Genomic DNA, 27,889 nt, shown 5'->3' on the forward strand with positions numbered 1-27,889 from the left:
TTCATTTTTAAAATTGTCTTATGGAATTAAAAGTTGTCAGAAAAGATTTATGTATTTATATATACAAGGTTACCTTTTCATATTTTATATTTTATATTTTACATCAACTTATAAGGATAAATTGGAAAATATGATTTCAGGGAGATACAGAGGAAATGCCCTTATAGAATAGGTTCACAGTTAATAAAATTTTCACTACTTTTAATTATTACACAAGTCAAGGTTTCTTCAAATATATCAAATAATATAATAAAAATATTTTTTAATTAGTATATTGTTACTAAAACAAAATTAAACCAAGTAATCCATTACGTTATTTCCATTCATATTTTAGATGTTGAAGCATTATATCAATTTCCGTTTTTCTTTTATAAATTTTTTATTTCCATCCTTTGTCCAAAAGATTTACGGGAAACAAATACACTCTATTGCATAATATTAAGAGAATTGAAAATCGGAGTACTAAATATGCCTTATATTTTTCTTAAATTTGTATCAATATGTAGTAATATCTATTTTATTTATTTATTTGATATATATCCTTAAATTTTAGTTGAGATATTGAACAAAATAATTAATTCTAAATTATTTGAGGAGAATCGTGGTGAGTTTATAGCTAAAATATAGGAAAATTCATGGTGATTATTTAATTTTAATAGAGCTTTAATAAGTTGAACAATGGATTGTCTTCTATTAAGAACTTTTTTTTTTTATAACTTAAGGTATTCTGTATTATCTGTCCAATCATACAAAACTTGTTGGTTGATGTTGATTTTTAATTTTTTTTCTTGCCGACATTATGATGTAAAACAAAGATTTAGTTTTATGCTTAAGGAAGCATTGGAATTTGTAAGTGTCATTTTCATGAATTAAATCAAATATAGGTCTCGTTAAGAAGAAAAATGACTCTTCACCAAACTTCAAAGAAAGAACAAAAATCCTAACAAAATTGCCTTTCAAAACAAGGCATTTATTATTTTGATTCTGCCTCCCATTTTTTACTCTTCTTTGGAGGAGATTAGCTTGCAAGACTAATCTTTTTCTTCCACATGCAATATATTTAATGAACCTCTCAGGACCCACCATCATTTACAGATCTTCGCTATCAAGTTATAATCTTCAAGGAAAAGAAAAGGTAAATTATAAGGTTTTATTGAGAGAAAAGTTTTACTAAATAACACAACACTTAATGATATCTGATTTCAATCACATAAAAAATTAATATTATTACAGTAGAAAGTTTTATATCTCACTTTATAAATCGATTTTGAAAGATTAAGTTAGGTTTAAAAGTCTACGAAAGTCAATTTAAAATATATAAGTATCTTGTTAACAACGTTCAAATTCATTTTCTTAAGTGCTTCAACGGAAAAAAAAAAAAGATTTTGTCAGTCTTTATACAATATAAAGTGGATTTAAGTATAGTTCATTCCTATTATTTATGTTGAATATGGATATGAGGTCAATGCTTCACCGTAACATATAGTACACTTACAAAACAAACTTTTAAAATGAAATTTTCACTCACTTATATATTATCAGTACACCTACAAAAACTTTTAAAATGAGGTTTTCACCCACTTATATATTATCAGTACAGAGGTTTTCACCCACTTATATATTATCAATCAGTCTTATCTTTAGTCGATATGAGACTTCCAACACTTTACAAGCCAAAAAAATATATAAATCTCACTATGCTTATATTTTTACTTTTATTTAAAATGAGACTTAGATTTACATTTAAATCTTAAAAAAAATGTCATTTCACAAAAGGAAAAAAAAAGTTTTGTTTTGTTAATCAGTTTTATTGGTGAATTCTTTCTTTTGTTTTTTCGTTATTTATTTATGAATTCTTGTTCCACCATCATAAATCATAGTTAGTTCCCAAACCATGTTGGTAATATGCTTCTGAGAAACGTATAGCTTAAGCCATGGTGGCAACTGTTTTGCAGAAAACACTTAGAATTATTGCCAAAAGTGTTGTGAAAAATTATATATATGATTCGAACACTTAGATTGATATAATATTGTTTGGAAATTTAAGATTTTTGGCATTAACCTGTTTTGTTTCCTGTAAAAGACAGTGGCCCTTAGTAACAGCCATTGGCATTGAATATGAAGTGTTCACATAAATTAGCTCACCATAAAGTCCACGTGGTGGAACATTAATAACCAAAGTTTTGTTTAGTACTTCAACGACCATAGTGTTATAACACACACCCCAAAATTGCATCTTATTCACAACATTATAGTACAGTCAACCAAACAGCTTTTTGCCCTAATCATTTTTATAACACAGATTGTTCTAGATATTGGGACAAAAACATATTTTAAAAAAACTACTACTTTTATTTCGATTTCTTTTTGTAACAAAGTTTTTATGTTTATGAATGATTCTTGTACTTAAAATTGCGCGCAATTATGGGTACTGCCACATGAGCCCAGCCTCACATGCAAACACCTTCCTTTCTTTTATGAGACCCAACTGCCAAGTTCATTTTTATACCACTTTTACAATTTTTCTTACCTTTATATTTATTAATTAAACTAATCTACTCTTTTATTATCTTCACTCTTCTAATATTAAGTATATTAATTGAACCAAAACATGAAATCAAATATATACTATGTGGAATCTATTACACTGATTCATGTATTTAAAATTGAAATTACAGAAATTGAATAAGAGTAAATATGAAATTTAGTCTTAAATCACTGTAAATCTGAGTAATTACCAATTATTCAAAAAGTTGTCCATCTTGAAAATGATTGCCTAATATCACTCCCAAATGTCTCAAATCGAATACCATATTATTGCTAATCGGTCTTTGGTAAATCTCTTCAATAGTAAAATACTTACATCCAAACACAACGTTAGTCAACGGAACTTTCAACCTAATAAAATTATCAAAACTTAGTAAAATAGACTATTAGAACTATATTAAACATTCCATTTTTAAAATAATATTTGTATTTATTTAGGGTCGATCAATTTAATCTTTTCAAAAAATAGGATTTTCAATAATTTTAGAGGAGATTATAATATAACCAAAAAATTATCACTGTAGATTAATCTAATCTAAAACAATATTTTGCAGAACATATCACAGAGGTGATAGATGCTTGGAGAGAAAAATGTTAGATTTGTTAGTTTTTAAAATCAAAACAGTAGTACTAAGCTAAAATACTTCTGTATTATTAATTGTGAAATAATGAAAAACGTTATAATATTTAAAACTTAAAAAGAGTAATTATCCACCTACATTTTTATCTTAATTTTAATCTACTCCTCCAACCCATAATTAAAAGTTAACTAAATCCTAAACAAACTTCCACTCAATTAAATTAAAATTAAAATACTTCTAAAGTATTTTCTTAACATTCCTCTATACTTTAGGAGATGCAAAAGTTCATGAAAGGTTAATCTGACTTTAGTAAAAAGTCACTAAATCCTGAATTGTGAATTATCATAACCCTTCTTGATAGTTTCAACGTTGATTTTATTAGCACCTTTAGGCTCATTCTCTTCTCCTTCTTCATAGTTAAGAAGATCCTCCTCGTACGTCTCGTTTTAATAATGTACTAAACTGTTTCCTGGTTCGTCCATATGGTCACTCATGATACAATCATGGCCCTTCCCACATGGTTACCTATTATTACATGAACCTGGAGGAGCATAGTAGCTAGAAGGGGCAACAATTACATCATTTTGAAGGCGCATGTCTTCAGCCCTATCGACCTTTCTAATGACAAAATTTGTTTTGCTTTCTTGACAAACTATAACCACATTGAGAAGGATCAAAACTAATGTTGTAGCCATTGCTACAAAATAAGATAAATTCTTTGCACCCAACATATGATGAGGATGTCTTAGCTTCTTGTGCCAAATTTTTGTCACATTTTCTTGTAGTGAGAAAACTGTTTGCTCCTCCTCCAATGGTTTTAAAGCAAAGTTTTTCACTTTCATTTTCACCTTGAACATATCTTGATCAGCTATATCTTTAATTAAGCAATTTTTGTCTTCAAAAATAACTCTAAATCCTCTTTCAATCAGTTGACCAACACTTAACAAATTTTGGTCAATTTCAGGAACAAAAAGAACTTATGGAATAAATTTTGTGCCTGCACAACTTGTAATTGCAACTGTCCCTTGCCTTTGACTGAGATATAATCACCATTGCCTATTCTAACTTTGGTGACGTCAGTTTGTCTCATATCTTTAAAGAGTGCCTTGTCAAAGGTCATGTGGTTAGTATAACCACTATCAATTAGCCAAGATTCACTTGAAGCATTGGTTGAAAAACAGGTTGCAACAAAAAGTTGATCTTCCTCCTCTTCATTTGCAATTTGAGCATTTTCTTCCTGCTGCTGAGTTTGGTTCTTGCATATGACAACTTCATGCCCAAGTTGATTGCACTTGGTGCATTTAGCGTCAGGCCTTCTCCAACACTTGAATGGAGGATGACCCATTTTATTGCAATGTTGGCATGGAGGGTAGGATCCCATCTTCACTCCTGTTTTGTTGTTGGGTGAAGATTCTCCAGTAGGATTTTGATTCTTCTTATAAAATTTTTTCTTGTTGTTTCGTGCATTCTCATGATGTTTAGCTTCCTTCAGTGACACCTTCTTGCCTCATGGCTCTTCTTTTCTCTTGTGCATGCAAAGCATTGAGAAGTTCTGCAAGAGTGATTTGATTAAGATCCTTGGTATTTTCCAAGACTAAAATAGATGCCTCAAATTTTTCAGGCTCTGTTACAAGAACTTTTACAATAATTCTTGAGTCTAGTGAATGCGGAACCAAGCAATCTAGTTTGGTTTGCAATGTCTAATAACCTATCAGAATACTCTTTAATTGATTATGTTTCCTTCATCTTCTGCAGCTCGAATTCTCGAATCAAGTTTAGCACACACATTCCTTTGATTCTTGCATTTCCTTCATACTCTGTCTTGAGATAACTCCATATCTCATACAACAACTTCAGAGTCATAATCCGAGTGAAGATAGAAGATGAAACTACAGTGAACAAGCAGGCCTTTCCCTTAGATTTCTTGGTCTTCTTCTCCTTGTGCAATTTGATTTGCACCATGGTAGGATTTTCTGGGAGAGTAGGAATTTCATAATCCTTTTCAACTGCTTCCCAAATATCCACAACTTCCATATATGCCTCCATACGAACTGTCCAAATTTGGTAGTTTTCGCTATCAAACACCGATGGAGAAATTGAAGAGAGATTAAGACTTGCTTCAACATCCATGACAAAGACTCATAGATCCCTTAAGAAAATAAGGCTCTGATACCAATTGTTGGTTTTTAGGATCAAAACAGTAGTACGCTTGAAACTAAAATGCTTCTATATTATTGATTGTGAAATAATGAAAAACATTGTCATATTTAAAACTTAAAAAAATAACTACCCACTAACATTTTTATCCTAATTTTAATTTACTAGTCCAACCCATAATTAAAAATTAACTAAATCTTAAAAATAAGAAATAGACTTTGACTCAATTAAATTAAAAATAAAATATTTCTAAAACATTTTTTTAATAAGATTAGCCGAACTCAGGACAAACAACATAGAAAAAGAGAGTACTTTACTTTGTGCATATTGTTGAATGGATTTTGTTGTAAGAAGATGATGTTTTTGGATTTTAACTTTTAAATAAACTAAGCTTGACAAAGACTTTTCTAACTTTTTTTGGTCGAAAAAGTTTTCTAGATTAAGATAATAAAAATTCTCATGTCAGAAACCAAGCTGTCATTCGTTTTGCACCTTGTATTCACTCAAGAGAATGAATTGGCTATGATAGATTGTCTTTGCTCTTTCTTTATCATTCGCATCGGTTGCAACTTGTTAACATGCAGATGCAGTTTTTAATGTTGCTTTTGGAACAAGTTTAACATTGTCTTTTCCTTTTTTTTCCAATCTCCACTTTAACTTGTATGACCAGAATAATTAATTCCTCATAATACAACTTTATTCATTTTTTAATTCAGAATAAGTACAAACTCCCATTAAAAAACTGTTCATATTTAATATTTAGACGTATTTTAGCTAAAAATTGTCTTTAAAAGAAGATATTTCTTTATTTACTATTAGGTGCTAATGGATTATCACATGTCTACAACTTTTCGACCAATCTTTGTACGATACTATACTTATATTTCATTAACTCTTTTATTTTAAATATAAGAACTTAAATATGTATAACTTCGACCATAAAAATCATTATAGGATCAATTAATAAATTATCAAAAAAGATTATACAAGTAAGAAAATTAAGAAGTGAAATAGATATATGACCTTAATTTCATTGCAGTATAGTAGTTTATTCCATAAAAAATTAGGTTTACAAAATGCACTATGATTAATAATGATTACATACTGAAAAATATCTTGATATATATGTTACCTATAATTTGATATATAAACATAAATAAATGCAATTTTTGTTGTTGTTGTGGTAAAAGATGCCTTGGTAGACATCTTTCTGAAGAGAATTTTTTGGTATTTACATAAGGCCAAGACACTATAATTTTCTTTTCAGTAGGATTCTTTATCCCTTTTGAATTGTCACCTTCACGTTTAGTTTTATATCACCCTTTTGGAATCTTCATTCAATTGTTAAATTAACATGAAAAAAAGAAAAAGAAAAACAGTGGGATCAAACTTTTTTCTCTTTCTAAATCAATTTCCTCTCTTCGTTATTTTTATTTAATGTAAGATATAAACTCATACTTGAATTTTTAACCATATCTCCATATAAAGGAGATGTATTAGAGATATAATCTTAAATGCAATTCTTTATATAAAAAATATGTGTTAGAGATTTACACATAAGAGAAAATAAAATCAATTTATCCTATATAAATAAAAACAATTTTCATATTACAAACCTATTTTACAAAATCAATTAGTCTTTTTTAATGTATTTGTTTTTCTATTCATAAATTCTAAATCTAAAATTTTACTCCAAAAAGAGACAAATTCAAATTCATCTATAAATATCTAGTTGCACACACTATATACACATATCTGAGTAAAAGAATGCGTTGAAAATTCACATAAACTATAATATGGTAAAGATCCACATAAACTGGAATAATATATTGGAGATCTACACAAAAAAACAATAACATTAATTTGCATTATATAAATAAATAAATCTTCACCTTTCAAACAATTTTGTTAAAATCATTTAAGCTAGTAATTTCGTTATTGTTTTTCTATTTGAATCCAGAATTTAACCCAGAAGAAGAAAATGAGATTCACCAAGTGCTTGTTAATACTTAGGTTGATGATAAGTAATTCGTATAAAAAATTAAAGCTGTCAAAATGAGTTACAACTCGCAGACTAATTCTGATTACCACATGTTTGAGCTGAGTTAGGTTTGAGAAAAATGTATTTTTTTTTATGTGAGTCAATTTTTAACACGGTTTATTTAAATTTAGTTTCTTTGGGTTGAATCCGCATTAAGTCAAGTTGACTCACCATCCTACTAAATTTTATTTTATTAATTTATTATCTTATGAAATCCTAAAAAATATCATCTAGCTTAGATTTTATTGTGTTTTCTTGTTATTTTGAATTTTTTTGAGTTTAACATTATTTTGAGAGTGAGAATCATTTAGATTTGAATTATAAAAAAATTTAATTTTTTTATTTTAAAAGAATTTGTAATTTTTTTATTTTAAAAAAATTATAATTAAGTAATGAATCAACTTATTTAATTTACCAATCCGTAATCTATTCTGAATTTAAAATTTTTTAATTCACTAATAAATAAACCGAGTTAGTTTGATTGACTGTATAATTAATCGGAATGGATCGTTAGCTCATTTTAAAAGCACTATAAAGAAAAAAATAGTTGATATTTAATGAGAATAGTGGGTATGGGGTCCATAAACACAATACTCATGGCTTCACACTTGTACCTCAATACACGAACCAAAATAATGATGTCCCTGTTTTATGTTCTGTGTGACAGATTCCCCATTCTTTTTCCATTCCTCATTTATTTCCACTCTTATCTCATCACATTCTTATAAATCCAAACATAGTACATTCAGTTACACTAACTTATTCAACGTTTTCTTTCTATTAATGCTATAATTTAATTCAAAAAAATCAATTAATTATTTAATAAAAGTTGTTGCCAAATACTCTTTAAAAACTCTTTCTGCCATTTTCAATTAAGCCTCATCCATCTTATTCTACTAATCATGCCAACTTCTCCTATTTTATTTTTAAATGAGATGAAAAGGTCAAATTTGACCATTTATAAATAATTATTAAGTTTATTAATTAAGCCAAGTTTTCCTTTTAGTTTTTCCATTTAATTATTTTAGTAGCAAATACAAAATAAATTTTTTAAGTTTAGTGTGGAATGTATTTATCACTAAAATATTTTGTAAAGGAATCACTTATCAAAAGAATAAATTCATTCAGTAATTAAAAAACGTTAGAAACATTCAATACTTTCTTCATTAAACAAATGTACAGAACATTAAGAAAGTATTAGAAGATTTTTTTATAATTATTATTTAATAATCATTGACTTTCAATAATTCATATTGAAATGTCTTTCTTTCTCAGGTACAACAAGTAGAGGAGGAGCACTAATTAAAAACAAGTAGTTCCACCCATTATAATGACATTAAATATTTTATTCTCGATTTTATTATCCATGAGAGTAAATAATAATAAATAAATGGAAATAAAAAATTGAAAAAATTAGAAATTTTTGTCTTGTAGCAAGTGTGCTTTTAACCATAGGTGTATAGGGAGTAGGAGTTGGTGTGTCTTCAGGCCAAATTTATTTTGTGGGCCAATATTTATTCATAGTTTCCCCACTAGCACTTTCATGTTTTTGGTTATCACAAAAAAAAGGTAAAAAGTTTGAGCCAAAAAATAAAATAAAAAAGTAAAAAAAAAAATTAAAAAAATTATTTGATACACTTAAATTTTTTACATTCATTTGATATTATCTTTATTTATTTTTTTATTTTCTTTTTTATTAAAAAAGTAAAAAATGTAACTATTTTATTTTTATATTATGTGTCAAATGAATATAAAAGTGTATTATGATACAATTATTTAAAAAAAAATTATGTTGTATCAGAAATTCTATTTGTTTCCAAATCTTTACCTAATTTTGGGGTTTTGATTTTGGTTAATGGGTGTGTGGAAAATGGAAAATTTAGCTTACCTATCCCTTATTATATGCTTCAAGAGTTTTCAAGATGCTTTACCAACTCTTGCTGAAAAAAAATAGGGTTGATAGTGAGACTTAAATTAAAAGGTTATCAATATTAGGTAAAGATTTTGTAGTAACAATTTTAGGATCATGACAAATGTTTGATAAATAAATGTTTGATAGATAGTATAACTTTAATTAGTAGAATCAACCAACATTGTACCAAAGTTACCTAAGTCCAACTAGGGTTTTCCATTAAAGAAAGATCATATTTTACACATTTAAAGAAAAATATATACTTTAATAGCAATATTCTTCTATCATTATAGTAATGAAAAACTTTATAGTTTATGCTTTTATGCAAACTGTTGCTTTGTTTCTGTATTTTCAACTTGATAAATTAGTTCTTAAATTTTAATAATTGAAGAATAAAAAATTGTTATTGCTGTTAATTTTAAATATAAAGAAGGATTGATATTGATTTGAAGATACAAGTTTTAACAAATACTAAAAACCTATTTTTAAATTCACATATTTTATAAGTAAAAATTAATTTTATCGAATTGAATTAAACTGTTTGGTTATTATTGACCATTCTTCCAAGTGACTATCGCTGAATTTAATTTCTTTTCACACAAAGTCTTACAAATGTATTGTAATGAGAAGAAATCTAGCTGAATATACTAATAGTTGTTTATGAATAAAAGATATTAATACTTTTATTTGATATTTTTAATAATTTAAGATAACATTTTTTTCTAATTATATTCTTAATTTAATTAATATAAAAACAACTAGTTATGATAATTAATATAAAGATAAAATATAATAACACACATTAAAATAAATAAAAAAAATGAAAGAAATCACATGTAACTTATTGAAGATTATATTCAAAAATAAAAATGAAATATTTTTTTTGATTTATTGAAAAACCTTTAAACAAAACCATGAAGTATAATCAAGGAAATCCAACTAAAAGCTATGAAGAAATTTAATATAAAAATTAATCATGCATAAAATTGGTTAATTGTAAATGATAGAAATTAGAATGATAATGATACTTAGATAACATTTTTTTATAACATTTAAACATTGTCTATATATTATTTTGTGATTAATCTATGATAATGTTTATAATTATTATTATTGATTGTGAAGTAATTTCGAACCAATTACAAAATAATACGTAAATAATGTTAAAATATTAATAAAAAACATTATCTAATATCATTATCCAAATTAGAATAGAACCAGTTAAAAATTGAAAAACCAAAAACACAACAGAAGAAAGATAAATTCATTAACTTTTTATAGTTGGTAGTTATAAATGGTCTTAGTATTTTAAAATTGGTTTAATATCTCCCTTGATCCTCGTATTTGTATAAAAATCTCAGTTCGGTTCTCAAGTTTTGAACTGTCTCAATTGAGTCATAATTTTTGTAAAAATGCACACATTTTACCCCAACCGTTAATTGATCTCAAACGGTGTTAAGTTTAGCTGACGTGGTATGCTGACGTGTTGGCTTAATCCCTTATTGGTCCTCGTATTTGTGTGAAAATCTCAGTTCGGTCCTCAAGTTTTAAATTGTCTCAATTGGGTCATAATTTTTGTAAAAATGCACACATTTTACTCCAATCGCTAACTGATCTCATTGTGCAACAGTTATCTCCTGCTATCAGTGGAATAAATAGCTTAAAAGCTGGTGATGAACCTATAGGGTATCAAGTTGGTTCATTTTCAGAAAAAGTTGAGACTGATTGCACTGGTTCGCGAGTTTTCCGGTGACTTTATTTTTTGAGCCGACGAGATAATTTGTGTAAAATCCCTAATTCTCACAGAGATGAATAAAATCCCTAATTCAAATAAACTAAATAATAGGCATTGTGCCACGTGAAACACTGCTTATTTTAAAAAATAATTCATATAATTAAATAATACACGTCAGCATGTCCTCTGGCTATCACGTCAGCTAAACTTAACGCCGTTTGAGATTAGTTAACGATTGGGGTAAAATGTGTGTATTTTTACAAAAATTATGATCCAATTAAGACAGTTCAAAACTTGATGACCGAACTGAGTTTTTACACAAATACGAGGACCAAGAAGGGATTAAGCCAATACGTCAGCATACCACGTTAAACTTAATGCCGTTTGAGATTAGTTAACGGTTGGGATAAAATATGTGTATTTTTACAAAAATTATAACCCAATTGAAATAGTTCAAAACTTGAAGACCGAATTGAGATTTTCACATAAATACGAGAATCAAAGGAGGTATTAAGACTTTAAAAATTTTGGAAAAGTAATGTGAAATTTTCATAATTTATCAATGATATTGGTCCCTCGTAAGTTGTAAACTACTGATACTGATAACTACTGCTAACCCAGTTCCATTCTTAATTAATGTGAAATCCGAGGTGCAGAATAATGCAGCATTAAAGAACAGAGTAATAATTCATGGGTAACTAAGTAGTTTCATAGTGTATGTATTCTAGGACACTCTTTTATTTCTCTCTGTCTTGTCATAAAAATATTTGTAATTATGTTGTAAAGCATAGCATGATGATGTCAAAGAAAGTACTTGAAAAAGAAGGATAGGGTAGAAAAAGATAAACTTTTTGGTAACCCTTTTTTTTCATCTTTTTCCAACTTTCAAAATATTTGGAGCTATTAACTGGTAATTAAAAAAGCACCCCACCTAGGTTTGTGTTTCATTCTTCTATTCTTTTGTTCATGTTAATTAATCAAACACATTGCTATTATGATTATTTATAGGTACATAGGCACATAGTTTAAGGTAAGAGAGAAGAGAAAGTCATGTTAATGGAAATTAAATGGTAATGGTCCTTTTCAAGAACAACATTGTCTTCTCTTTCTCGTTCTCTTTCTCTTTCTCTTGTCTTCCTTCCCCTTTTTGTTGATTTTCCTTCTTCACTTTTCTTCCCCTTCAGCACAAACACACTTCAAATCCGTTCTTCTGAGTTCACGAATTCTGCTCAGATTCTGAAAAAGAAAAAGCACCCACCACTGCTTTAGTTCAAAACCTCAGATCTCAACTTCTGGGTGCTCTGATTATGCAAAAATGAATATGGCAGATATAATATCTTGCTTCAATGAGAACGCAGTGAATGTGTCACACTCTTCGTGTTCTAGCTACTCAAACAACGCCTGCATATCTCCCAGTGTTACACCTTCAACGCAGAACTCGGTGACCTCTGTCTACAAAACCACCCTTTCCAACCAAAAGCAGGTTCTGATCACGGTCACGTGGTGCAAGAGCCACTCCAACCAAGGACTCACAATAAGCTTCGGCGAAGAGAACCCTTTGGAACCATCTTTCAGGCTCAACACAAATTCGCGGTTTTTCAGGAAAAAGAAAGGAAGCAAGGTCCTAGAATCCCAAGACTCCAAGGTTGAGGTCTTCTGGGACCTGTCGAAGGCCAAGTACGACACTGGTCCCGAACCTGTTGAAGGGTTTTACGTGGCGATTCTGGTTGATGCTGAGATAGGCCTCGTTCTTGGAGAAGAAGATGTGGTGAAGAAGTTCAAAACGAGAACCCTTTTGGCCAAAGTTTCGCTTTTGTCACGGCGTGAACATTGCTCCGGGAACGCCGTTTACGCCACCAAGGCTCAGTTCTGTGACAGCGGAACTTGGCATGACATTTTGATCCGATGCAGCGGGGAGAATGAGGGCCTGAAAGCTCCTGTTTTGTCCGTTTGCATTGACAAGAAAACGGTGATCCGTGTGAAGAGGCTGCAGTGGAATTTCAGGGGCAACCAAACGATTTTTGTTGATGGGTTGCTGGTGGATTTGCTTTGGGATGTTCATAACTGGTTTTTCAACCCTGCTTCTGGTTATGCAGTGTTCATGTTCAGGACCAGAAGTGGCTTGGATAGCAGATTGTGGTTAGAGGAAAAGATTGCACAGAAAGACAAAGACAGAGTTGAATTCTCCTTGTTGATCTATGCATGTAAGAGCACATGAGGAAAACATCTTTCACACCACACAATCTTGTTCCAGTATTCAACACAACTGTATACTAAGAATTCAATCTCCAACTCTGCAGACTTCTTCTTGTTAAGATAAGGAACATGTTCCTTTTTAATTTTTTTTTTTAACATCTTTTTTATTTCTTGTGTATTTTTTCAATTCTTGCTTTGACTCTTTGTTTTTTCTTTCCCCTTCCTTGTTGAAGGGATACATACTAATTATTTTTTATCATAGGAAACAGAAAGAAAATAAATTTGAGTGATATTATCAGAATAGCTGGTTGAGCATGTGACTTTTGTTTCTCTGTTTTTTCTTCCTTTGACTGTTGGTTCTGAGTAGTGTCTAGTGCCGCATTTCTATCAAATTTGGGAGACATGAATATCAGTGAAGATTTGGTAAAAGGAAAATGAGATCTTGGTTGGCATAATTGAGCTGCTTTTACCCTTTACAGAAGAATAAAGTTGAGAATCTTGTGAATGAATTGAAGCCACATTATTCTACCTTGTCCTTTACAATTCTGTTTATCGTTGTTCACTGTAAAGTTTCAAAAAACTGGAAACAAGTACTCAACAGGATATGATTTACTTCCACTTCCTTTGAATTTACACATAATCAAGCTTCTGCTACCACTTTTAGGCTCAGTTGAGTCACTTTCTAACACTTTCATATCAGAATCATAGAGACCAAGGTTAACAATTTTAAATGATGTTATTGTCCTTGGTCCCTGAATTCTGTAATCTACACGCAAAATTCAATGATTGCTACCATTGTCTGTAACATGGTAAAAGATAGAAATAGCTTTGTTAGGTAGAACCAATGATCTACTGTTCTGGCACATCTTCTTTCACCTTTACTCTCAACATATGCAAAGATGTGTTAGGAATATACCAATAGTATATATAGGGTACCATAACAGATGTTCTTTGACTGAGTTTGTACAACATATAAAATTTCAACTCATGTTCAAATTCATTTACTTGCAGATATTCAACTTATTATCAAATCAGACTTAATACTAAACTAGTACATGAGCTCAAATTTTGTAAAATCGTTACTAATGCAATGACATTTTTATCTTCATATCAGAAACATGAAAATCATCATTAGTCTTTTGACAAAATTTGTCTGCATAATTGATTTATCTGTTCTGATTCTAAGTCGGTTGAGTATATTGAGTAAATTTGAGAACTGAAACTTCGATTCCTAAATAATATGAGATTATTTGGTGTGGTAATAAGAATAAGGATTAATATTACTGACATTTATAACATAAAAGGAGCATTACATCGATAGTAGTCTTTTCAAATTTCTTTGTAGAAAACAGGAATCGAAGGAAACTCAAAACCTAAGGTATCTGTATGCTCTGTTTCACATATGTGACAAACATTTTCTGTTGGTTTTTTTATCATTTAAAGTTATTTAAGAAATACAATAAATGATATTTGATAGAGAATCTTGGTTCTCTATCTGATAGAGGTATAATTGGATAAAAAAAACTATTTAAAGTTTAAAATTTATAAGTGGAAATTTTTACTTTTAGAAAGTAACAGATGATAGAAATGGAGGTAGTAAAGAAAGGAAAATTATTGGGCTTTAACCTGGGCAATTAATCTGTGCTCCAAACCTTTCATTTGTGAATTTAAAACTTATTGGGCTTTAAGTTTATTATGTTCAAACACTTACCATAATATCTTAAGTTGATAATTTAAAAAAGACCACCACTTGATCAAATTTTGGTTGTCAAAATGGGTTACAATTCGCAGGCTAATATGGCTCACCACGTGTTTGAGCCGAATTAGGTTAAAGAAAAATGTATTTTTTTATGCGGGTCAATTTTTAATCCGGTTCATTTAAATCGGTTCATCCGGGTTGTATTCGTAGTGAGTCAGGTTGTCCTACCAACTCACCTAATTTTATTTTTATTAATTTATTATTTTATAAAACCTTAAAAAATACCATCTTGTTTCTATACATGGATTGTATTGTACCTTTTTATTATTATTTTGAATTTTTTTTGAGTTTAACATCATGTTGGAAGTGAAATTTATTTAGATTTGAATTACAAAAAGTTAGTAATTTTTTTTTTTTAAAAAAATTGTAATTAAGCAGTGAGCCAATCCGTTTAATCCACCAACTTGTGATGGGTCGAGTCGGGTTCAAATTTTTCTGACTTACTAATAAATGAGACAGGTTGAGTTGACTCACTAAGTAATTAACTCGTAATGAGCTGGACCGGATCGGACCAAGTAATCCATTTTGACAACACTAATGAAATAGATGTAACCATGACAAACCATGTCAAAATTTAAAGTGAAAAAAACCTAACTCTGATGTTAATCCATTATAACAAATTTATTTGTCATTCCTAATAAAAAATTTAATATAATAATATAATAAGTATGATGTTTTCCTTTTCTTTTTTACTGTAAATATTTTATTTATAAAATTTAAAAGGATTTAAAAATTTTGGTAATAACAACAATGTCAAAGAGAAAGAAATCAATTCATCAATTATAATTCTCTCCCTCTCGACATGACTCTTATTAATTCTTCTCCTATAAAAGATAAATATTATTCCTAAAAAATGTTTAAATCATATACGATCTTGATATTTTCGTTAAATAATTTATCAATACTAAATTTAATAAATATGATATTGATATTTTGGGTTGAAATGAAAGATGGGCAAAATTTGTAAACGTACGTGAAAAGTGTTAATAATATTTGTTAGATGAATTATAACCATTATTTTTTAAATTACTAGTAAGTCATTTTCCTTTTTAAAAATTATAGCAGTATCTATTATAGGGTACGAGATATAGTGTAAATGTAATGGTCTTCAAAGAATGAACAATACAAAGATTTAAAAAAAGAGAAGTATAGAAAGAAATTCAACTAAATATCAGAAGTACAAGTGAATTTAGTGTACGTATAATTGTTTGAGGATAATATTTAGAGTGATCATACATTAACACTATTTTTTCTACTTTACATCTATTCAACATCAATAAAAAAAATATTTTGAATCATAAAATAAATTACGGACAAATCAAATAAAAAGATTGAAATATTAGTATTTTTTTAGGTGTTGGAAAAATATAAAAAGACGTATATTTATAATTTTCTTATTCTTTATGTATTGTTACTAAGCACCATGCGACTCAATAAAATAATACATCTCTTAAATGACATGAAATATTCTAATTTGTAAAAAAGCTTGTACAATTAAAATAATATTTCTTATAAAACTAAAATATTAGTATAACTTAAACCTATAAACCCAATACGAGGCATCAATTTATGAAGGTGAACATCTCCTTATTAAAATTAGGAATGAACATAATAATACATGACAAGATAAAATTTATGGTTAATAATATGTTAACATATATTTTTTTCATAATATTATCACATAGTACATGTATTAATTTTTTTATTGAATAGTAGATTAATAAAAGAGGAACGAAACTTACCAGCTCAAATCAAAAAATTGATTGATAGGAATTGTAGCTCTCGACACAGGATCGTCTATACACTTGTTGATTGTGGAACAGATGGTCCAAGAGTGAGAAAAAGTAGAGAGAAGTGAGAAAAACCAAAGAAGATAGTGTTTTAGAAAGATAAAGAAAATTAAGATAATAAACTGAATTTTAGAAACTTATATTTATATTATAAGACTATTTTAATATAAATTACTCAGTCTCATTATTTTAATACACATGTCTATTTTATATTCAATTTTTTTGTTTCTTACAAATTTAACTTAAGATAAATTGAAATATAAAGAAATGAGATTTTGAAGATTGAAACTCATTTTTTTTTTTTTTGTGATTTTGTGTTTAAAAAATTTTCAGAATGGAAAGAAAAAATATTGAAATTGTCTTTAAAAACTATTGAAGATAATAACAATATTTATATTGTAAAATTGATTTTTAAAATAAAACTTAAACTCACTTAAATATTATAATATATCTTATTCCTAGTGTATTTAAGATTTTCAACAAATTATTTCACATTAAAAATTAAACATATCTATTAAATATAAGACTATATATTTGTTGGATAGCAATGTACCACACTAATTTGAATCATTACTATCTTGCTTATACATTATTTAGTATATTAAATTTATAAACAAATGTTAAATTTATTGGAGTTATATTCCAACAAACTTTTGGATAATGATTGCTAACCTTCACCAAAATATTATTATTTTTCAGAATAATTAGTGATTGGATAGATTGACACTAGTGTAGAATTGACCTTTAACGTCATTCTGTAGACGTTGGACTATAAAATATCCAACGTAAATTATTGACTTGTGATATTTTCATAAATAACTAGCCATATAGACGTCGATTAGGAGGGTCCCCAATGTCTATAATTTTATAGACGTCGGACCCCACCCAACCGACATCTACTAGCCTGGCAAGTAGGTGAAAAATCATTTTTTTCGCCGTATAGACGTCCGTTTCCGTCACTCTGACATCTATATACGATTATAGATGTCGACAACCCATATATCCGACGTTTATATACTCCGAGAATAATAATTTTTAATTCGAATGTACGTCACATTAGCCAGGCCACCGACGTCTAGTCGAGAATAGACGTCGGTCACTGGGGGCACCAATGTCTCAGTTCCCGTTAAATCAGAAACCGCGAACCTGCGATTACGCGCACTTCATCGTCTTCCTCCTCGCCTTTTCTCTCCGCTGCATAGCATTTCCAGGTGCGTTTTATCTCTTTCGAACCATTTAAACTTACTTTTACTCCGATTAAATTAGTCTTTGATGAATTATCTTCTATTTGAACCGATTAAAATGAGTTTTCGTTGTGTTTTTATGCAGTTTTACTCGTATATTTGGGTAGTATAGTAGCACCTTCTTCCTTTGCTAGCTTCCTCGTAAGAAAAACTATGTCTTTTGGATCTCTTATGGCATTTCAACCCAAAATCGAATCTAGGTCCTTGCCTAATTCTCATGTCATTGCGTATTCTTTTTCATTGGCGGTTGTCATGGTACTGGGCAAAGACCCAGGTTCGGTTTTGGGTTAAAATGTCATAAGAAATCCAAAAGACGTAAGTTTTTCTTATGAAGAAACTAGCAAAGGAATAAGGTGCTACTAGGTTACCCAAAGACACGAGCAAAACTACACCATAACACAACGAAAGCAGTAGACGTCGGTTAGTGCCATGTCCGACGTTTATAGTACCCTTAGACGTCAGTTAGTGCAATGTCCAACGTCCCATTAAGATTATTCATAAAAACGTCGGATCGGGAACTGACGTTAAAAGTCCAAAATAACATACGTCTAAAACGCTTTCTGCACTAATGTGACTTTGCAAAAATATATTGAACAATAAAAGGCACAACATGCTTCATCGATTTTCTCATTAATAAAATATCGTACATTTCCCCCTCATAAATAGAAAAATTCCTCCGTGTTCTAATGATTTAGTTTTCTCACCTCAGAATTACAAATTTTAACATCATGTTCAATAATTCGATCAAAGGTTAAGGAAAAAATATTGATGTAGAGAAATTCGTGATTGCCGATATCCACCATTTTGGTAAATAAATTATAAACTAAAATTATTATTTGGTTAGAATTTTCATTTATTTTATTAATTTTTTATGCTGACATTTTTTTTATGATGATAATTTTATGTATAAAATAAGAACTGAAGATAGGAACCTGGTATTTACCATTCCACTTTAGAAATGGTAACTCACTTGCACCACTTTTTTTTTTCTTTTTTCAAAACGAATCTATGTGATCAATTATTAAATTAAATTATCGCTCTTATCTATAAATAAATAGATTTATCTTTTGAAGTAAAACACAAGATAGTTGTTGTGTGATAAATATGAAAAATACATGTTTTTATATTTATTAATTACATTTATTTATTCTTGAATTAATGTGTTCCTTGTAAAAAAATTTAATAAGAAATAGGAAAGTTGTGTAGTAAATTGTACAAGAATTTATATATTAAGTAGAGTGTTGTCAGATGTTTCTTGCTAAGCCAACTTTTAATCGCTCAGTTGAAAAGAGTTTCAACACACTAGCACAACTTGTTGAACTCATTATAGCCTGTTAAAGGATTGCAATTGATTATTTGCTCATGGCATACATAACTGCTGAGCGAAATAGTTAAATTGAATTGGCTTTTAAAGTGGGAAATAAACAAAAATTGAAAACTTCTGACAGAGAGCAAAGAACTGAAAAAGATTGAAGACTTTAGGAGACTACTTCAAGGGATTCAGACACCATGTATGTAAGGAATTGCTAAAATGTGTACATTACTAGGAGCTAAACCTTTTTTTTTCGTTGGAATTGAATGTAATGATTGATCGTTGATGTAATTTTTCTGTTCAATATATATTTGCGTTCATATGTTTTTCTTGATTTACTTGTCATTATACGGAAGTATTATGTATTTTATATGTTCATTTGTACTGGGAAGTAAATTTGAATATGAACGTAAGAAAAGCAAACAAAATGAACGACTATAGGAATAATTTCAATTCTTCTAATAATTTATAAACGTCAAATCTTAATGCAAATGATATGTTTGATTACTTAAGGAATTAATAATTTAACATATATCTTTAGAACTTCTTTTAAGGGATTAAACCAATATACAGTGATGTGTTAATGTTTGAACGTGAAATATTGTTCATAAAGTTACTGTAATGTTAGTCATGAATTCAATTCTAACGAAGCTTGCTTTAAACTTTCAATTTCAATTTTTAATATTTTGTTAATTTCATTACTCTAATTTAAATGAATCAAATTTCCATTGTTACTAAATTGATTTTGGTAAATAATTCTCATCACATAATGTTACTGAATTTCCTTGAGAAAACGATAATCTAAACTTATCTTTTACACTACTTGAAACGATTTGATATACTGTTACAAATGTTATTATAAGGAAGATTTCTTTTAAAGACAGAATTGGTGGTATTTAAATGAATAAATTTATCACTAAAGTAAGGAGAAATTAAATTTTAGTTACACAAGTTACTAAGTTATTGACCACTACATAAGACTAAAGTCTTTGTTATTTTTTATATATTTTTTTCTGATGACCGATAATGAAAATAATTTTTTTTATTAAATGTTATGATATTAATAAGTTGAAGTATGTGTTTTCTTTTTCTCTTAATGAGATAATGTTTGTGGTTTAGATTACTTTGATAAATGTTTCTATCACTTGTTGGTGTTGATATTTGTAGCGTTGTCGAAAAATTCTTTCAACAAAGTTGGATTTATCTTAATATGAATTTGAATATTGATTGAGCAATATATATAACTAATTTTCATTTAAAAATTATTTAAATTTGTTTTGGCTGATAGGTTTGTTTTTAGTATGATAGACTTGTTTTTAGTGAGTGATAGTAGGATTGTTTCTCCTAATCAAAATAGTTTTATTAAAATTGTTAAAAAAAATGTATTTGCATTACTTATTAAAATATGTATAAATGTTAATTATTTAAATTATACTTGAATCGTATTAGTATATTATGATTACTTAAATTTTCCAGTTTTATAAAATAAGTATTTTTAATCAATTATATTAATATTATTATATATTTTTATTTATGAATAAAGATATAACTGAAGGAAAAAAATAATCATCTCTCATTGGAAATAAAAAAGTAAATTTATGTTATTCATTTTATATTATTTCACTATTTTATTACATTAAAAACATTTTTTATATCATATTATAATAAAATTTAAAATATTTCTATCTATTACTTATAAATTATTTATTTATTGTAAACATTTACTGATATTTACATTTCTATTGGGGACTGAATCTTGATTCCATATAAGTCTAGTTATTTTCATATTAGAAACTAAAAGTCAGTCTATATTCTTAATTAAATTTGAAACAATAAAATAGACTAAAGAAATTAATAAGTAACGACAGAATTTTTTTCTCTAAGACCAAAATAACGGTCTTAAATGAAATGAACATATTTTTTTAGTGATTAGTCTATAATAATATTTTATAATATTATTCATAATACAATTTTTAGAATATCTATTTTTATTTTATTATTATTTATTCTAATATGTCTAATATAGCTTCACTTTATTTTACTAATATCACTTTACTTAATTAAGATAAATAATAATTTAAATATATCTTCTTTCTTTAATTCTGAAAGTCTCTTCTAAAAACAAAAATCATTTAAACAATATTTCATCTCATATATGATAATTAATCGTAACTATGTATTGAATATGGACGCCACACGTTACAAATATTCTTTTAAACTATCTCTCTTATATTTTTATATCTATGATATATAGTCAAATATAATTTTTTTTACGGTACGAGAAATTCAACTACATTATTATTTGTTAAAAGTGACGTGTATTCTTAAACTACGTAAAAGTACACCACATGTTATAAAAAGAAAATCTTCTACTCATTTTTTTCATGTTTATATATTTCGATTTCTGACAACTGAAAATAAACAACTATAAAAAAAAACTCACATTATAATAAGAGATAAAATTAATTTAAAATATAATATTTTAATAATAGAAAATAAAAATATGGAAGAACTGTGGTTTTGGAAAAGGGAAAAGTTATTTTTGTAAAAAAATTATTAAAAAAAATTGTTAAAATATCGTGATCCTTTAAAAAAATGTGTTGAATCTATTATGTGATTTAAGAAACTTGTGTCATTTTGCTTGCGTTTCTTCTGTTTGTTTTGGGGCTTTGCCTTTAGTAACGTAGAAATTTTTAAGAGTTGCTAAACATTGATTTTTTTTCTTTTTTTACAATGAAAAGGACATAAAACGATATATATTAATTATCCAATATCGCTTTCAGGGTTAAGTCATGATACATTTTGTGATGATTATTGTTGAATTCTTTGGTATGCTCACATTAGAAATAAAAAACGTATGAGTTTAGAGGTAATTGGTTATATATTTTCAAAATTATAATATATTATTAGAAATAAAGTATATAATTATTATAAAAAAAATTGATATTATATATCAATAGTAAAAATTTATTATAAATGTCAAAATTTGTTCATAAATTAAAATTAATGAGACGAAAATAAAAAATCGATTCATAATACTTGTTGATAAATTTTACTAATGGATTAAAAATCTTATTAGTTATTATAAACAATTACAAGTTTGTCTGTAATTATAAATCGAAAAAAATTTGTTGATAAATATCTATTAATAATTACTGACGATTTTTTTGCCAGTAAAAACTACACAATAATAGTTAAACGATTTTTTTGTCAGTAAAAACTATACAATAATAGATAAACGATGACACAACAATTTTTAAAGAACTAAAGTTTTTAGTTGATAATAATTCATTTAATTAAATCAAATTTACTATACGTTCCATATCAAATGAGTAAATTTTTTTAAGGAAACACATCAATATTATTCAGAGTCCAATTAAACATATCTCCATGCATTCTCATTAACCATTAAAGAAAAAAATTACATAAACTAACAACAAAAGAACGAAAAAGTCTCAATGGATATATGTTCAGACCAAAATAACAACACACTATAACACTAACCAAATTTAACTAAACTGTCATTTAACATATAATTTGTGTGTTTGAATCAAATATTATTTTAATTAAAAAGTGAACGAAATTCAGCCTAGTTAATGCTTATTCTATGTTAATACTTTTATTACCTATTTCATCTTATACTTTTAATAAGAGTTAAAGAGTACTATTTTAAAAGTTAAAATATTATGAATATGTTTTTTTAAAGTAATAATTAACATGAAGTAAAAAAAGTCCATGATAAAAACATTAGTACATGCATCTAGACATGATGAAGTGAAAAAAACATTAGTACATGCCTATATGTCTGTTTTTATCTTTTGTAATATTTAGTTTTCTTCTTCAATTGCAAAGTGTTTGATGAAATTCCCCAGAGGTTAATCGATCAATCAGTCCACAAATTGAAGTCTGTGAAATAAGCATGATCATCCCAATAATCCACTGAAGGTAATGGAAAAAGACATAAACTCTCTGCCATTCTATCCAAGAGACCAGGCATGTTAAACAATGCCTCCTCATCGAAGAACACAGTCGAAGATAAATCACAATTGTTGATAACATCACATTTTTCACGATCCAAATTGTGCATGTTATTATTCAAGGACGTGTCCAACACTGTTTCCGGTGTCTTTTCCTCCATTGGTGAAACCTTTTTACAAACCCTCCTGCAGTTAGTTTTGCGACCGGTTTTCTTGTTACGAGAATTGGACAAGGAAGAAAGCGAGATCGGTCTGAAACTCTCAGCAGCTTCTGCTGCGGCTGCTCGAATATCTTTAGGTGAAGAGGAGTTAAGGATTGGAAGAAAAGAAGCTGAGTTTGGAAAGTTTAGAATCGCTGACGTGCCCCTAATTGCTAGGGCACCCACATCATGTGCCCTAGCTGCCATTTCAGGTGTAGGGTATGTCCCTAACCAAATCCTTGTGGTCTTCTTTGGTTCCCTGAGCTCACAAACCCACTTTCCCTTCCTTTGTCGGACACCCCTATAAATGGGGTGTCGCGTTTCCTTGAACTTCTTTCTCCCACCTTTCCTTTTGGGTGAAACTACAAATTGTGCATGAACTAAAGGATGTGAAAGTAGGTTAGGGTTATTATTATTATTAGGTGGTGTGGGTGATGATGATTGGAAAATGGCAGAAGAAGATTGAAATGAAAAAGGGTATTCGATCTCAAAATTCATGGTAGATTGTGATGAGTTTTGATGGTGATAACAAGAGAATTTGATAGGTAGGGTTCATGGAGAGAAGGGTTTATAAAGAGGAAAGTGTAGTGTTGGAGGTACAATGATTTGACATTGACGTTTGCATGTGCTGTAAATAATTTCTAGAGCTATCGTTTTCATAGAGAAAGAGTAGACTCAACCTACTTTTTTTTGTTTTATTTTCACATTATGTTTTGAATAATTCATCTATTGTGTTCTTTGTGCTTTGAATTTGCTTTTGTTAAGGAAAAAGAGATATTAAAAGGATGAAAAAAAAAGCAGTAATATATAAATATGTGTGTAAAACGTTTTAATGAATGGCTAGGATGAACTTTTCTCATTAGATGCATTCTTTATGCTTTTCCATCTTTTTTATAAAGAAACTGTACTGTGTACTGTGTACTGAGAGGAATTTTAACAAGTCTTCGAAATAACGCAGGGTCGAAATAACAATAAAAGAATCATATTTCAATAATTAAATTATTTTACTAAATCATTTTTTGTAAATCATGTAATTTTATTTCAATGTGTACGTGGATGATGTAAATTTATGTTGTACCTAAACTTTGACATAAATTTATGTTAAGTCTAGACATTTAATGTAAATTTCAAAATAATAATATTTAGTTCATGTTTGTGTTTCAATATTCTTTACAAAAGCCTCGTAGTGCCAACAAAAGACTATTGCTTTTGGGCACTTGTTTATGTCTTCAAGCTCGAGTTTGAAGTTTTTGGAACTATTATAATCATCAGCTTCAATAATAAAAAATTTAAACATTTAATAATAACAATACTTTTCATTTAATAATAATAGAGATTTAGATCACCAACTTCAATCAATAATACTCAAACGAAAACCAATTGGACATAAACCTCTCGTTCAAAATCACTCACAAAAATGAAAGCAGAACATCTTTTGGATTACCAATAGGAAAATGATATTTTAACACCATTTTTTGACATCATTTTGATACTGCACACGTGTCAAAATATGGTTGCACGATTTCAAATTAAAAAAATAAACTTTGGTTTTTCTTTTCCAAATATACCCATACCTCAACTTTTTTAATTTAAAATCGTCCAATCACATTTTGACACGTGTGCAGTGTCAAAATAATGTCAAAAAATGGTGTTAAAATTTCATTTTCCTTACCAATAAAAGAAGAAATGATTCAATCAATGCATCATTTGCTAAAAACGAGAAAAGGAAAAAACCGAATCGCAAAAATGAAAAAAAAAAATGAGTAGGAATTATAAAATTTTTACATCAACCTATTAATAACCTTTTAGGTCTAACAAAGAGGAGGGGTTATATAAGATTAATAAGACTTAAGTCCAATCATATAAGTATTATATAAGTGATTAACACTACTTTTTATAAAAAAATCTTAAAATAATAAATTAATGAGTCAGAATGTTATATTTTTTCATTTTTATTTAATACAAAACTTAGACTAGAAACTTCTACTTATACTTCTCAATACTCGTATATTATATGTTAGATCTTATAAGAATATACATTAAATTTGCGATGAAAATTACTTTTTCTTCCCTTATAAAAGGAAAACAAGTGTTTTTTTATTTATTTTTGTGAGCAAATAATTTTCTCTTAATTTAAAACTAAACATGTAATCTTTTTGAAGACTAATTTTAGAGATTTAATTAATGATATTAAATTTAAAGAATGTTAAAATAATTATAAACTAGACCAGACTCTGAATTCAGATCAACTAAAACTTTTGAGTGATCAACAAAAAATTTGATCGCTAATTTTGAAAATTGATTTAATAAACTTTTATTTAATGAATTTTTAATATATTATATAGTTGGAAGGAGAGGAAGTTTTTCTTTCTATGTGCTATATAAAATTTAATCTTTGACTGATAAGTTTTGAGTGGAATGAAATTTAAAAATAATTTAATAAATTTTGTCTTCTAACCTTTTTAAAACAAATGTATTTGTTAATATGAGTAGTTAAATTAATTTTTTTTAAGTTATTCTTCAACCGTATAGTCTCATACTTATACAGTCTCTAGATCCCTCTTATTCCGGTGTATGTTTAATTCTTCCATGTGCTCCTTCTACTAGAAGTATGCTAGAGTCACTCCTTGTTTGTACCTTTTACACCGACGATCAGTTCCTGCCTTTGTAATGTTCGAGTGTCACATGAAAAATATTAAACAATTCCTTAGAGAGTTCTTATAGCACTCTTCTACTATTATAAAAGTTAAAAAGAAAAGGAAAAAGAACAATATGTCACGTCGCATACTGAATCCATAAAATATTGAGGACTTTAAAATATAGATTCATGAAACTGATAGTGAAGTATTCGAAAGATCATGGTCAAGTGCATTTGAACACACACACACATGCTTCACGCTTTCTGAATAAGGACGAGATAACTATATTTTCATCAATTTAATCAACATTTTTTGTATTATCTACTATTTTATCTTTTTAATTTCAAAATTATTTATAAAATTTTAAGATTATTGTCAAAAAGAATAAAATATTGCAATTAAAATTTCAAACTAAACAATGAAAAGTTCGAATGTTATAATTCCTAGTATATATGAACATATATAAAAATTATAATATGTTTTACATATGGGAATGAGAATGGGATTTCAGAAATAACAATTAATGAACAAGAAGAAAAAAAGCGCGTGACTTTTATAATCAATATTCTGTTTATTATTATTGGAAAATAAGGTAGATTTATAAATAGCTGTTTATCTTATCAAAAAATTACTTTACAAATCCCTTTTATATTTAAAATTCATTAAAAATTATCACAAACTTACCGAAATTCTGACAAATTTTTTATGAGAAACTGATCTGATTTCATTTATCTCATTCCTCACAAATATATACACATTAGGGTTGTTTCAAAAACTTTATATAAAATTCTGATTTTATAATAAAGTTTTTGGATAAACCGAATTCATTATAAGAGGTGTGTATAACATAAATGTTTAAAAGCAAAATGAGAAGCTTGTTCAAATTGATAATGATTGACATTTATTTGTTCCCATTAGTCTAATATTGTTAGATCTAAAAGTTCTCACAAACAACATAAATTATCAATAAATTTACATTTGATGATTTTATATTTTTTAATCTTATATAAACTCTTCACATTTCATAACAATAAAAATTGTATGTTTTTATTTTTATTTATTTATTTTTGTCAATAAATGTTAATGATTAATATTATGTTTATGAGAGTCTTTACGGGACATAAATAACATAAATCATACTTATATGAATAAACTTTCATTTGATAATTTTATATATTTTAATCTTAAACAAACCGCACACCTCATAATAACATAGATTGTATGTAATGAGAGAATTAAACCTAAAACCTTTCTCATCCTTGTTTCAATATTATCACTCCTAAGTACTAGTAGAAGGGAGTGAAATCATATCATTCCTTCTAGCTTTACCAAAAACCTATTTTAATACATAGGGGTTAAGTATGTTTTTAATTAGTCCATATTAACTTTCGGTAAAAAATTGAAATTAATCTATTTTTTAAGTTTTGGGCTAATTTAGTCTCTAAAATTTAGAATTGCGTGGATTTAATCTTTTTAATCAAATTTTGTTAAATTTATTTAATGTTTCAAATATTTTTCTCAATTAGCATTGAAGTAATAATATGTTAAACTTTGTGAATAACTAAACTACTATCATGAAACATCAAATAAATTTAACAAAATTTAGTTAAAAGAACTAAATCTACCTATTTCTAAAATTGAAGAATTAAATTAGATCAAAACTTTAAAAATGAACTATTTCTAATTTTAACTAAAAGATAAAGAAAAAACATATTTAACCCTAATATATATAAATGTTATGCATACACCTCACTCTTTTATGGTACATGTAATTGTGTTAATATGATACAACAACAAAT

General features: G+C 27.7%; 2 protein-coding genes across 2 annotated transcripts; one reads left to right on the forward strand and one right to left on the reverse strand.

Moving 5' to 3' along the window:
• Positions 1–11,996: 11,996 nt before the first annotated feature.
• On the forward strand, positions 11,997–14,049 carry LOC106758889. The gene has a single exon (XM_014641891.2). The coding sequence runs from the start codon at positions 12,289–12,291 to the stop codon at positions 13,189–13,191; it is 903 nt and encodes a 300-aa protein (XP_014497377.1). The 5' UTR covers positions 11,997–12,288; the 3' UTR covers positions 13,192–14,049.
• Positions 14,050–23,157: 9,108 nt separating this feature from the next.
• On the reverse strand, positions 23,158–24,043 carry LOC106758292 (dehydration-responsive element-binding protein 1F-like). The gene has a single exon (XM_014641229.2). It carries the CDS (start codon positions 23,947–23,949, stop codon positions 23,158–23,160), a length of 792 nt encoding a protein of 263 aa, XP_014496715.1. The 5' UTR covers positions 23,950–24,043.
• Positions 24,044–27,889: the final 3,846 nt, after the last annotated feature.

The sequence above is a fragment of the Vigna radiata genome, chromosome 4 (assembly GCF_000741045.1).
Source record: "Vigna radiata var. radiata cultivar VC1973A chromosome 4, Vradiata_ver6, whole genome shotgun sequence".
In the NCBI taxonomy this organism is placed as follows: Eukaryota; Viridiplantae; Streptophyta; class Magnoliopsida; order Fabales; family Fabaceae; genus Vigna; species Vigna radiata.